Here is a 14,562-nt window from a genome sequence, read left to right on the forward strand (position 1 = left end):
ATATATGATTTTGTGTATCATAAATTTATTAACAATACTTTATTGGGGGTACTGGATTGTTTTCCATTTTTCAATATTATAAACAGTTTCAATATTATAAGCATTCATGTACACACATTTATATATGGCTAACTAAGGGTTTAAAAGCTTAGATTTGAAACCAAGTTCTAATATACTCTTATGGGCATTAAATGAAATAATCCACTCTTAGCATTGTGCCTAGAAAATAGTAACTATTAATAATAAATGTTAGCTGTTATAGTAATGATGTTGCTATTAATAAACAATTGGCTTCATAAAATAATTTTTAGAAATAGAATTGTTAGATGAAAGGCATATGTATGTTTGTTTTTTTCTTGAGATGGAGTCTTGCTCTGTCATGGGCTAGAGTGGAGTGACGCAATCTCAGCTCACTGCAACCTCCACCTCCCAGGTTCAAGCGATTCTCCTGCCTCAGCCTCCTGAGTGGCTGGGATTATGAGCATGTACCACCATACCCGGCTAATTTTGTATTTTTAGTAGAGATGGGGCTTCATTATGTTGGTAGACTGGTCTTGAACTCCTAACCTCAGGTGATCCACCTGCCTCGGCCTCCCAAAGTGCTGGGATCATAGGCGTGAGCCACCGTGCCCGGCAGAAAGGGATATGTTAATGTGACTTTGGGGAAAAAAATTATAAAGAAAAAATCCTGCAACTTACCATTTTCCTCCTCCCTTAGTCCAGAAGCACTGGAAATCCATGGGTCATTCACGTGGCTTGGACAAACACAATATAAACTTCAACTTAAAAGCCAGGAGATTCATAGTCTGCAGCTGAAAGCGTGCTTTGTTCATACAGGTGTTTATAACCTTGGAACTCCTAGGGTATTTGCCAAGTTATCGGACCAAGTTACAGTGTTTGAAACAAGTCAGCAGAATTCCATGCCTGCCCTGATCATCATCAATAATGTGTGACAACTTGGACATTTGTACTGAAATCCACGATAATCAGTTTGTGCTGGATGGGCTTTACAGCAGTATTTGATATACCTAACTTGTTATGGAGGTTGATTGATATCTTATCCCTGCAAAATACTTTGACTTGTCATTTTGTTTATGATGCAAAGCACGTTGGACTGAGAATACTTATATTCTTTTCTGTATTTCTTTAAACCCTGAGAATAATTTACATGCTCATAATACAGGATTTCAACATTTATCTGTGCACCTTATTAAGCCCCATCTTAAGAAAACACAAAGTCTAAGTCTGCTGTTACAACTTGTCAATGGCATATGAATATTAGGAGATGATTCTGAGAAAGGAAAGGCGTTGGCAGTACTCCTGTTAAGCCATTAGTCTCTAAATTCCAGCTTTACTGTGAAGTTCTATAGAGTGTTAAATACAAATTTTCCTGTCTTGCTTCACACAGTTCCTTAAAATCAGTTTTGAACTTTGGTCATAGAGTCTTCATATTTCAGTATCTGGTGGTCCCTATGGCTTATACATAACTTTGTAAAAAGAAAAAAAAATTTTTTCTGATGCTTTGAATATAGTTTTGAAAGGAGTTTTGACTTTTTTCCCCCTCATTCATCTCAGTAGAGTGTACTATTTCACAATACAATTTTTGTCATTAAAATTATCATATTCTTTATTATATAACGTTAACAATTGAGTTGATCTGTTTAAAATATAAATCTCAAGTTAATTAAAAATAAGCTTTTCAAAAATGTATTATATTTATAACAAATGTACTGTAAATAGAATAAAGACATGCTATTCACTGTATAGAGTATCTGTTGATTAGAAAGTCTGGTTTCAAAATAACTTTTTATTCAGCGAATGGGCATTTGGACATAGGAAAGTTCAATTCAGCCCTGCTGCAGATAAAGAAATGGGAGCAAGGGTGTTTCAAATGAAGCTCTCTTGTAATTGGAGAAGGAGGGAAGACAGGGTGTAGGGGTGGGTGGCAGGGAGTACAAGAGCCAGGGTCAGCCAAGTCTGGAGCAGATGGGGTCCTTGTGCCATTGACAGCTACCATGGTTTGTTCCATCTCAATCCCGGCACTAATCAGAGCATACCGCACCAAAGTGGGGAGAGATCAAAAGACCCCGTTTTCAGACAGAAGATTCCAAACTTGTACTTGAAACAACTCTTCTTGAGAGAGGGGTGGTTAGTCTGTGTGCCTCTCTGCAACTGCTGCTTATGCTTCTGGATCTAAAGTGGGTCTCTGGCTTCTCAGCTCCTTCCACTCTGTGTCTTAGCAGGTGTGGGACAAGGTGGAGAGGAAGGTCACATTCTAAGGACACTCATTCCCTTCTTGAGAGTTTAGGGCCATGGGCTTATAAAAAAGTCTGAGGAGCAAAGGAATAACAAGAATGAGAAGGAGGCATAATCACAGTGGTATCTCATATTTAAACCACTCAGCTGAATATTAAATTGAACAGATTGTTAGACACTAATAAAAAAATTAAACTACATAAACCTACAACTGAATATATTAAAAGTAAAGGTAATAAAGCACTCAAAATTACCTTGTAAATATTACTCAAGATTATTTCTATTGCATCTGTATCCTGGAAATATGTAATGGTGTGTTTCTGCTCATCTCTTGCCAACCCCGCATTCAGTGACTTGCTGGTAGCTTGAAATCGATAATAGTGGAATGTTTACCTCAGGAAAATCGGCAAATGCTATACACCAGGGCTTGATTTATTTTTGTTGTCTATGCTAGACCTAAGAAAGTGTTGGAGAAAATGTTAGTGATGCGTATTAAATTTAAAAGTGTTGCGTATTTGTAGCTATTAGGAGTAGCACAAATAGTTTAGGAAAATATTCCTGCAGTATCTGAAAAGTGTTAACACTTTTCAACTGTTAACCCAGTTCAACAAAGAAGTTGCCTATATCACTGATGAACTAGTGAAGATCCAACATGTGTTTTCTCACTTCCTCTTCCTCCTTAATAGAAACAAAAATATCAACCAGCATTCATACTAAAATTATTCTTGCTTATCAGTTGCAACATAGGTTTGTTTTCTATACAAGAGCTCAGCAAAAATCAAACTACCCTGAGAATCAATTGACTTTTTGGAATTTACAAAAGAGTATTGCATATTTTATTTTACTTGTAAAGTGTGTGCTATACAAACTTTACACAAACGCAGTTTAAAAGATTTTTTTTTCCCCCTGGAGAATAATTTGATAAACATTCATCAGCGTACCTCTGGGCGTAGACCATGAGAAATATTCTGACGTCTACATTGCAGTTGGCCAAGAACTAAGGAATCTTATGGAATCTTCCAGCTTTTAGAACCCAGTAGAGCAGTGGTTCTCAAAATGTAGGCACATAATCATTAGGGCATTACTAAAAGTGTAATAACAGAGGTTCTACCTCCTTAACCCAATTTTGTTGGTCTGGTTTGGGGATGAAACTTTGTTTTTGTTGTGAATTTCCATTTGTTTTCAAGTCTGGATTTTAACAAGCCCCGGTTCTGAAGAAAGGATCTGCATGGTACACTTTGGGAAACATTGTCCCAGGAAGCCTGAGAAGCACTTTATAACGTCGATTGAATTGTCAGGCACATCATGGAAATGTTAATCTTTCAAAGTTCTAGGTAGCTAGGCCAGTGTTTTAAACACATGCCCCTAAGATATTGATTTGTTCAAAGAGTAATTTTCTACTTCAAGGATATTGAAATATTGAGTTTCTGGTAGCTCATTTGTTCAGTTAGGTTAAACATTTAATAAGGCTGGGGTTGACAATCTCAGCTTGCCTATCAATTTTATTATTTCTTGGCTATTGATCAGAACTATGAACTCTTACAAAGGTTTTGGTGTTGGTTGGCCTATTTTGCCATTCACAATTATTAGGTTCTTTTGGGCAGATACATGCAGTCCCTACTAGGTATAGGTAGATGAGAGTTATAGATAAGATGACCACATAAGTTTTCATCCCAAATGAGACATTTTGAGAATGAAGGAGGGCACTATTAACAATTACAATTATGGGGACAATGGGATAAACTGGGTCTGTTCTGGGCACCGAGATGTAGGGGCCAAGGGAACGCTTCCCCTCTGCCTTCAAAATGTTCACTGAAAATAAACTGACAATAAGCGGATATAGAAAAAGGCATGTGAAACTTATTTAACCTGCTTAAGCACAGGGGAGTCACATGAGAATGATTTCCCAGTAACCCAGTGAGGTCCAGATGCTACTATACACTTCACAGGGGAAAGGGAGACTTGAGGTGTGGCAATTTTGAGGAGTAGTAAATGATTGTTAGTGGAGGTGAATGAACCTGGAGGCAGTAACCTGTAAATGATTCTCTTTGGAATTTGAATGAGCCCAAGAGGCAAACATTGTCAGGCCTCTGAGCCCAAGCTAAGCCATAATATCCCCTGTGACCTGCATATATACATCCAGATGGCCTGAAGCAACTGAAGAATCACAAAAGAAGTGAAAATGGCCGGTTCCTGATGACATTACCTTGTGAAATTCCTTCTGCTGGCTCAGAAGCTCCCTGACTGAGCACCTTGTGACCCCTGCCCCTGCCTGCCAGAGAACATCGCCTTTGACTGTAATTTTCCACTACCCACCCAAATCCTATAAAACGGCCCCACCCCTATCTACCTTTACTGACTCTCTTTTCGGACTCAGCCCACCTGCACCCAGGTGAAATAAACAGCCTTGTTCCTCACACAAAGCCTGTTTGGTGGTCTCTTCACATGGACGCACATGACATTTGGTGCCACAGACCCGGACTTCTTTGGGACACCAGTCCCCTGTCCTCTCCCTCACTCTGTGAGGAGATCCACCTACAACCTCGAGTCCTCAGACCAACTAGCCCAAGGAACATCTCACCAATTTCAAATCGGGTAAGCTGTCTTTTCACCTCTTCTCCAGCCTCTCTTGCTACCCTTCAATCTTCCTCTCTCACTACCCTTCAGTCTCCCTGTCCTTCCAATTCCAGTTCTTTTTCCTCTCTATTAGAGACAAAGGAGACACGTTTTATCCATGGACCCAAAACTCCAGCACCAGTCACAGACTCAAGAAGACAGTCTTCCCTTGGTGTTTAATCATGCAGGGACGCCTGCCTGATCATTCACCCACACTCCACCGGTGTCTGATCACCACGGGGACGCCTGCCTGATCATTCACCCACACTCCACCGGTGTCTGATCACCGCCGGGACGCCTGCCTGACTATTCACCCACACTCCACCGGTGTCTGATCACCGCGGGGACGCCTGCCTGATCATTCACCCACACTCCACCGGTGTCTGATCACCGCGGGGACGCCTGCCTTGATCATTCACCCACATTCCCTTGGTGGCAAGTCAATTGGAGGGACACCTGCTTTAGCTGCTCACCACCCCCCTTCTCCGTGTCTCTACCCTCTCTTTTCTCTTGGCTTGCCTCCTTCACTATGGGCAACCTTCCACCCTCCATTCCCGCTTCTTCTCCCTTAGCCTGTGTTCTCAAAAACGTAAAACCTCTTCAACTCTCACCTGACCTAAAACCTAAGCATCTTATTTTCTTTTGCAACACTGCTTGGCCCCAATACAAACTCTATAATGGTTCTAACTATCCAGAAAACGGCACTTTTGATTTCTCCATTTTACAAGACCTGGATGATTTTTGTTGAAAAATGGGCAAATGGTTCAAGGTACCTGACTTGCCGGCATGCTTTTACACATTGGTCCCTCCCTAGTCTCTGCTCCCAATGCGAGTTGTCCCAAATCTTTCTTCTTTCTCTCCTGTCTGTTCCTTCAGTCTCCACCCCAAGATCTGAGTCCTTCGAATCCTTTTCCACGGACCCATCTGACCTCTCTCCTCCTCCTCAGGCTGGTCCTCGCCAGGCTGAGCCAGGTCCCAATTCTTCTTCAGCCTCCACTCCCCACCCTATAATCCTTTTATCACCTCCCCTCCTCACACCCGGTCCAGGTTACTTGTTCTGCAACTAGCCCTCCCCCACCTGCCCAACCATTTCCTCTTAAAGAGGTGGCTGGAGCTAAAGGCATAGTCAAGGTTAACGCTCCTTTTTCTTTATCCGACCTCTCCCGAATCAGTTAGCGTTTAGGCTCTTTTTCATCAAATATAAAAACTCAACCCAGTTCATGGCCCATTTGGCAACAACCCTCAGACGCTTTACTGCCCTAGACCCAGAGAGGCCAGAAGGCCGTCTTATTCTCAATATGCATTTTATTACCCAACCCATTCCTGACATTAGAAAAAGCTCCAAAAATTAGATTCTGGCCCTCAAATCCCACAAGACTTAATTAGCCTCACCTTCAAGGGGTACAAAAATAGAGTAGAGGCAGCCAAGTAGCAACGTATTTCTGAGTTGCAATTACTTTCCTCCACTGTGAGAGAAACTCCAGCCTCATCTCCAACACACAAGAACTTCAAAATGCCTGAACCACAGCGGCCAGGTGTTCCTCCAGGACCGCCTCCCCCTCCCCCAGGATCTTTCTTCAAGTGCTGGAAATCTGGCTACTGGGCCAAGGAATGCCTGCAGCCCGGGATTCCTCCTAAGCCATGTCCCATCTGTGTGGGACCCCACGGGAAGTCAGACTGTCCAGCTCTCCTGGCAGCCACTCCCAGAGCCCCTGGAACTCTGGCCCAAGGCTCTCTGACTGACGCCTTCCCAGATCCTCTTGGCTTAGCGGCTGAAGACTTATGCTGCCCCAATCACCTCAGAAGCCTCCTGGACCATCACAGACACTTGTGGAGGGTAAGTTCGCCCCCTTCTTAATCGATACGGAGGCTACCCACTCCACATGACCTTCTTTTCAAGGACTTGTTTCCTTTGCCTCCATAACTATTGTGGGTGTTGATGGCCGGGCTTCTAAACCTCTTAAAACTTCCCAACTCTGGTGCCAATTTGGACAATATTCTTTTATACATTCCTTTTTAGTTATCCCCACCTGCCCAGCTCCCTTATTAGATCAAGATATTTTAACTAAATTATCTGCTTCCCTGACTATTCCTAGGCTACAGCCACACCTCATTGCCGCCCTTTTCCCCAGTTCAAAGCCTCCTTCACATCCTCCCCTTGTATCTCCCCACCTTAATCCACAAGTATAGGATACCTCTACTCCCTCCTGGGTAACAGGTCATGCACCCCTTACCATCCCATTAAAACCTAATCACCCTTACCCTGCTTAATGCCAATATCCCATCCCACAGCACGCTTTAAAAGGATTAAAGCCTGTTATCACTCACCTGTTACAGCATGGCCTTTTAAAGCCTATGAACTCTCGTTACAATTCCCCCATTTTACCTGTCCGAAAACCAGACAAGTCTTACAGGTTAGTTCAGGATCTGCACCTTATCAACCAAATTGTCTTGCCTATCTACCCCATGGTGCCAAACCCATATACTCTCCTATCCTCAATACCTCCCTCCACAACCATTCTGTTCTAGATAAACCTAGCTGACCCCAGAAATCCTAAATCCTTCCCCTACTCCCCTTTCCATTCCTTAAAAAACAGCCCTAAAAGCTGCTTCCACACTAGCCCTCCCTAACTCATCCCAACCCTTTTCATTACACACTTCCCCTTTGTCTTTATACGGGGGAGCTTCTTCCATCTTCTCCCTTCTTTCTTGCCTATTAAACTCTTCACTCCTTAAAAACCACTCTACGTGTGTCTGTGTCATTTTATCTAATTCGCGTGAGACAAGAGCCCTGGTGTTCCTCCACTCATCAGAGCCATATCACTAACACTGGGATGTGTATTCACATTCACTACAGCTCTCCTCCTCTCAGGCTGTCTACCCACTAGTCTGCTACAATAAATTTGGCCACATGTACAAATATTTCATATTAACAAGACAATCATATGATTACTTAGATGCCTGGGGAAGTTCCAGTTCCCCACCTTTTGGCAGAAGGGTTCACTGAATTCGGATATGATGGACAACAAGGTTCAGCTAAACTTCAGATTGGAATCAAGGGACAGAACCCTCTGATAGCTTAGTGACCGGAACCAGGACTGAATTTTAGCCCTGGGTGGAGAATGCCACTCCAATGGGTATGTTACAGGAAAGGGGCCCCGATCCAGACCCCAAGAGAGGATTCTTGGATCTCACCCAAGAAAGAATTCAGGCCGAGTCCGCAGTGCAAAGCAAAAGGGAGTTTGTTAAGAAAGTAAAGTGGTGAAAGGACAGCTACTCCATAGATAGAGCAGGACGTTCCCAAAAGTAAGAGGAGGAACCCATCTACCCTAGGTACAATGCTTGTGTATATGGGGAGATGTGCTCTGCTACAAGGGTTTGTGATAAAGAATTAATTTTCTTAATTACTATATTTTGCAAGAATAGAGATTATCATCTTTAAAGCAAAATTAGGAATGCCTTTGTTCTTCTGGATCTGTTTTAGTAAACTTAATTTGTTCCCTTAACTGTAACATCTAGAGGCTAGGAATGCCTATTTTTCTGAGAATGCAGCCAAGCAAGTCTCAGCCTCATTTTCCTAGCCCTCACTCAAAATGGAGTATCTCTGGTTCGAATTCCTCTGACAGGTATAGGCTACTGGCCTAACTAGTTTTTTTTTTTGTTTTTTTTTTTTTTTAAAAGACAAGGTCTCACTGTGTTGCCCAGAGTGGAGTGCAGTGGTGTGATCTTGCCTCACTGCAACCTTCACCTCCTGGGCTCACGAGATCCTCCCACCTCAGCCTCCCAAGTAGCTGGGGTTACAGGTGCATACCACCATGCCTGACTAGTTTTTGTATTTTTAATAGAGACAGGGTTTCACCATGTTGGCCAGGTTGGTCTCAAACTCCTGGCCTCAAGTGATGCACCTGCCTTGGCCTCCCGAAGTGCTGGGATTATGGGCATGAGCCACTCCACCCAGCCCTTAACTAGATTCTTAAGCCACTTCATACACTTGTACAATATCTCTAGTCAAAACACTTAGTTCGAACACCACTCATATATTCTTAAAGTTGTAAATCAAAAATAAAATCCTAAGCCCCCAACCAACTGAACAGAATTTTAGGCTTGGCCAAGGGGATCCCAGAGAATCCTGAAAAACTAAATTCCAGGCCGTAACAGGAAGGGAAGTGAAACACACCTTGTTATACCTCCTCTCTTTTGGAGTTCAGACATAGCTGACCAGCATTAACATTAAATTACAGATCACAAGACTGACAAAACAGCCTCTGGCAATACAATACCAAATTGCAATCTGACTGGTACAGCATCCCATGACAGCAGACCATGAGGGAAATAAAAACATTTTCCCTCAAAATACATTTCTTTGACATATTTTTAAATGGCCCTGCAAAGGTATCTTTTGCAGGGGAAGTTTGCATCCATAGAAAATCTTCATTATTACAGTCAGGTCTTCCTTAGATATAGGAGAGATTAACTAAGAGTCTGACACCTTTTAAGGTCTGAAAAGAGACATTTATCATCTATTCTGTCTGAAGTAGGCTACCTAGAGGCTTCATCTACATAGAAGAACCTTGGCTTCCACAACACTTCTTATCTTAACTATTTCTTCCTACTGACTTCAGATTTTTAGACAAAGCTTAACTCTTTCAACCAATTGCCAATCAGAAAATCTTTGAATCCACCTATAACCTGTGAGCCCTCCACTTCAAGATGTTCTGCCTTTCTGGGCTGAATCAATGTATAATTTATGTATTCCACATATTGATTTATGTCTTTACCTGTAACTTCGGTCTTCCCAAAAGTTTATACAGTTTGATATAAAACCAAACTGTAACCTTACTGCCTTTGGCACGCTTTCTCAGGACCTCCCAAGACTATTCCCCGGGCCACAGTCATGCATGTTAGCTTGGAATAAACCGCTTTAAATATTTTACAGAGTTTGCTTTTCTTTTTGTCAACAATGTTGATTAACAAACTCACTAGTGGCCGGGCGCAGTGGCTCATGCCTGTAATCCCAGCACTTTGGGAGGCCGAGGCGGGTGGATCACGAGGTCAGGAGATTGAGACCATCCTGGCTAACACAGTGAGACCCCGTCTCTACTAAAAATACAAAAAAATTAGCCAGGCATGGTGGTGGGCGCCTCTAGTCCCAGCTACTCGGGAGGCTAAGCCAGGAGAATGGCGTGAACCCGGAAGGCAGAGCTTGCAGTGAGCCAAGATTGCACCACTGCATTCCAGCCTGGCCAACAGATCGAGACTCTGTCTCAAAAACAAAACAAAACAAAAAACAACAAAAACTCACTAGTGCTATCGAGACAGCTGATATTTGAAAGTCTTATGGTAGCCACTTCTAGAATATGGCCTGATCTGTGTTTTTCGAAGGCTAAATAACCACCCAGGGTTAGGTACCCTGGTTATATTTTTATTTTTCACTTTTTTCATGTCATTATTATCATCTTATCTCTGTGATCTTATATCTCTGCCTTGTACTTTTGTTATGTAAAATGAATTGCTTTCTTAAGTGTTAGTTTTTACATTTTTATGGGTATATCTTTGGTTACATATTTTGTCTGCTCCATAACATCATTCAGACAATTTTTCTCTTCTTTCTTCCTTTTTTTTCTTGTGTTATTTTCTATCTATACCTAGTCTGGTTTCTAAACTTATTTTTAAAAATATGTTAAGACAGGGTCTTGTTATGTTGCAAGGCTGGTCTTCAACTCCTGGGCTCAAGTGATCCTTCCACTTTAGCCTCCCAAGTAGCTAGAACTACAGGCATGCACCACCATGCCTGGTTAAACTCGTTTTTAAAAGGAGTTTCTTGGCCAACTATTTGCAAGATGGTACTGTAGTAATACAGTGTTCCAGTAATTTACCTTATGATCAAAACTTATATACACAACTAATTTTAGCTTTTGCTACTTTTCAGCCAACCAAGATTAGCAGATGTAGAAATTGATGCTGAGTATTTTACCTCCACCCTGCTTTATTGCAAGATTTTTTTTTTTCATACAAAAATGAGTTGCCAGTAAAATTGTTTGGCCCTGCCTTCTGTTTTTCTCCAGATTCCAATTCAAAAAAAGGACACTCTCATCTTGGCTGTCATAACAGACACAGAAAAAGCACTTTGAAGATGCTTTTCCATGATTATTAACTGAAAATTCTATGGAAGCATGGAAATAAAAGTGGGATGGACACACTTCTGGTTTTCCTCTAACATTCCTGAAACTCCTTTCAGTCTCCTTTTTTTTTTTTTTTTTTTTTTTCAAGATAGGGTCTTGCTCTATTGCTGAGGCTGGAGTGCAGTGGCATGATCTTGGCTCACTGCAATCTCAACCTCCTGGGCTCAAACAGTCCTCCCACCTCAGCTTCCAGAGTAGCTGGTACTACAGGTGAAATGGCCTCATTGCCTGGGGTGGCACCCGAAGTTCTTGGTCTCATGGCTGAGGAAATCAAGGACATGGACAAACCAAGGGTGAGGTTAGAGCAGAAGTTTAATAGGCAAAAGAAAGAACAGCTCTTTGCTGCAGAGAGGAGTCTCGAAAAGTGCTGCCGCTTCTACAGTTGAACGTAAAAGCTTTTATAAGAAATTGATGAGGGCTGGGCATCTCATTTGCGTAAGGCATGAATTTATGGTAGCTCCACCCCAAACCTTTATTATGTAGGTGGGTCCTTGGCCTGAGCTACTCCATGTTGCTTATCTCTTTCCTACTGTGCATGTGCTAAAAAAGAAAAAAAAGGGGGGGGGAGGTGAAGCCCCCATGGTTGACATGCCTGGCACCAGGTACCCCTTCCTCTCAGTGCAGCTGCAGGAATACCCATGCAAACTTTCAGCTTCCTTATCTGAGTATGTCCAAAAAAGGAAAGGAATGTGCTTACTGGGACCCCCCCCCCATATGTAAGTGAAGCTTGCTGATTACCCAGGAAGCTCCCCTTCTTTGCTGGAGCTGCTTCCTTATCTTTGTTTGCAGCCCAATCTTCCAGGCTGCTCTTTGTTAGAAGAGAAGTGATTTCTGGGGCTGCTTTTTCTTAGAAAGGAAGTTCTGCTGAGGACTCTTTGCCCTAACTATCTGCCTAACTAGTTTCTTTTTACCTCCTCTCTCACAGGCATGTGCCACCACATCAGCTAGTTTTTGCATTTTTAGTGGAGATGGGGTTTCACCATTTGGGTCAGCCTGGTCCAAACTCCTGGCCTCAAGTGATCCACCCACCTCAGCCTCCCAAAGTGCTGGGATTACAGGCATGAGCCATCATGCCCTACCTCAGTCTCCTTTGTAAACTCATTTTGCTTTATTCAACCCTCAAGAGTCAGGCCTAATTATTTGTTAAAAGGTCTACTAGCTGGTTTTGGCACAGTATGAAATTTCCATTAAAAAGCAGGGCTAGTTTCTACTCCTACTTTTTTACTTCCATATTCTGTGGAATCCTGCGTTAATAATCATGGAAAATCATATTAAAAGTACATTTTCTTCTGAATATTTGAGGTGCATAATTAAGCATTTAAAAATTGACCATGCTCAAAAATGAAATGAATGAATAAAGAAGACAACAGACCAGACATGGTGGCTCATGCCTGTAATCACAGTGGTTTGGGAGGCCAAGGCAGGCAGATCACCTGAGGTCAGGAGTTTGAGATCAGACTGGCCAACATGGTGAAACTCCGTCTCTACTAAAACTACAAATATTAGCCGGGTGTGGTGGCACGCACCCGTAATCCCAGCTACCCAGGAGGCTGAGGCAGGAGAATCACTGGAACCCAGGAGGCAGAGGCTGCAGTGAGCTGAGATCATGACACTGCACCCCAGCCTGGGTGACAGGGCAAGACTGTCAAAAAGAAAAAAAAAAAAAACAGAAGACGACAAAGAAACAGCAGTATAAATAGGAAAAAAATTCCAGAGTAACAAGATTAAATGAATTTTTTTTTCCTTTTTTTTTTGAGTGGAGTTTCACTCTTGTTGCCCAGGCTGGAGTGCAGTGGCACAATCTCGGCTCACTGAAACCTCCACCTCCCGGGTTCAATTGATTCTCCTGCCTCAGCCTCCCAAGTAGCTGGGATTACAAGCGTGAGCCACCATGCCTGGTTAATTTTTGTGTTTTCAGTAGAGACGGGGTTTCACCATGTTGACCAAGCTGGTCTTGAACTCCTGACCTCAGGTGATCCACCCGCCTCAGCCTCCCAAAGTGCTGGGATTATAGACATAAGCCACTGTGCCTGACTGAAAATGAATTTTTAAAATATTGTTATACAATAAATGAAAGCTAAGCATAGTGCTATTCTTTAGAAAGCAATTCTTCTATTATGAAAAAAAGAATTGTTGACTCTAAGAAAACACAACATTATAAAGTAATGTTTCCCAAAATATGTTTCAATGAATATGATATTAATAGGTCTTTGGTGAAAAAAGAATTCCCGAAGTAAACTAATTAAATAAATACAGAATTAAAATTAAAGAGGTTTCTTTACTGCTTAATGTATTAATGGAGGGTTTCCCAAACATATTCAACTGGGGACTAGTCTTTCCTAGCCAAAGTATCTTTCAGAACTAGTGATATGTTCCATGATTAGAGGTTAGTGAACTTTTTTTTGTAAAATGACAGATAATACATATTTTAGGCCTTGCAGGTCATACAGTCTTTGTTGCAACTACTCAGTTCTTTTGTTTCAGCACAAAAACCACCAGACACAAATAAATGGGTACGGCTATTTTTCTAAATAAACACCTGTTTTGTAAATAGAGTTTTATTAGCATTAACACTGAGTAACATTGTCAGTATATCTTGGGAACATGGACAAGACCAAAAAATAGAGGAAGAGAAAGGAGAGAGGACAGAGTATAGTGACAGAGCATTCCTTTTTATGGAAAGTTTCACTAAAACCCTAGCAAGTGATGCATGAAACCAACTATATCCACTAGAGGGCACTAGGAGTGCAAGTTTGCATCAATGTTGTCCATAGCCTTTGCCTTTAAAATGTTGAAATTAGCATTATATGAGGTAACACATAGCAGAATTTGGAGTAGTTCACAAAGAAAAAATGTGACCTGAGAAGGTGGCCAGATGATTGAAACTTATATACCATTTTAGGCTAAACAAAAGAAAGGGGGATTTGGGCTGGAGTTGGGGGCAAGTTCTGGGAAAGAGAATGAGAGGAAAAGCATGATAACTAAAAGTTGTTTCATCATGCTAAGAAGAGCCTCTCAGGTGGTGTATTAGTTCATTCTTACGCTGCTAATAAAGACATATCTGAGAATGGCAGTTAATAAAGGAAAGAGGTCTAATTGACTCACAGTTCAGCGTGGCAGGGGAGGCCTCAGGAAATTTACAATCATGGTGGTAGGGGAAGCAAACACGTCCTTCTTCACATGGTGGCAGCAGGAGAAGTGCTGAGCAAAATGGGGGAAAGCCCCTTATACAACCATCAGATCTCCCATGAACGAACTCACTATCACGAGAACAGCATGAGAGGAACCACCCCCATGATTAGATTGCCTCCCACCTGGTCCCTCCCATGACATGTGGGGATTATGGGAACTACAATTCAAGATGAGATTTAGGTGGGGACACTGCCAAACCATATCAGGTGGTAAGGGTTGTCTCCAGGAGCCTCTCTTCTTGGTATGGAGACATCTTTACGATGGAAATTTCCTTTATAAATATAAATATCCTTTATGAAAGGAAAATTTTATACTT

General features: G+C 42.0%; 1 protein-coding gene and 1 long non-coding RNA gene across 7 annotated transcripts in view; one reads left to right on the forward strand and one right to left on the reverse strand.

Moving 5' to 3' along the window:
• The window catches only part of LOC105498224 (trafficking protein particle complex subunit 8), a 116,611-nt gene extending 114,104 nt beyond the window's left edge, over positions 1-2,507 (forward strand). For 4 of the 6 annotated variants that reach the window (XM_071085496.1, XM_071085498.1, XM_071085497.1 and 1 more), the window contains one exon: positions 719-2,128. In XM_071085496.1, coding sequence (XP_070941597.1) covers positions 719-953 — 235 coding nt within the window. In that variant the 3' untranslated portion in view covers positions 954-2,128. Of the gene's footprint in view, positions 1-718 lie in introns of all 6 variants that reach the window. The other 2 variants (XM_071085499.1, XM_071085500.1) reach the window with 2 other exon arrangements.
• Positions 2,244-14,331, reverse strand: LOC139360043 (uncharacterized). Its single transcript, XR_011616980.1, has 3 exons — positions 14,160-14,331; positions 2,511-2,712; positions 2,244-2,330 (listed from the first exon to the last, which is right to left on the reverse strand). It is a non-coding gene; the product is annotated as an uncharacterized lncRNA (long non-coding RNA).
• Positions 14,332-14,562: the final 231 nt, after the last annotated feature.

Source organism: Macaca nemestrina, chromosome 19 (genome assembly GCF_043159975.1).
Source record: "Macaca nemestrina isolate mMacNem1 chromosome 19, mMacNem.hap1, whole genome shotgun sequence".
Taxonomy (NCBI): Eukaryota; Metazoa; Chordata; class Mammalia; order Primates; family Cercopithecidae; genus Macaca; species Macaca nemestrina.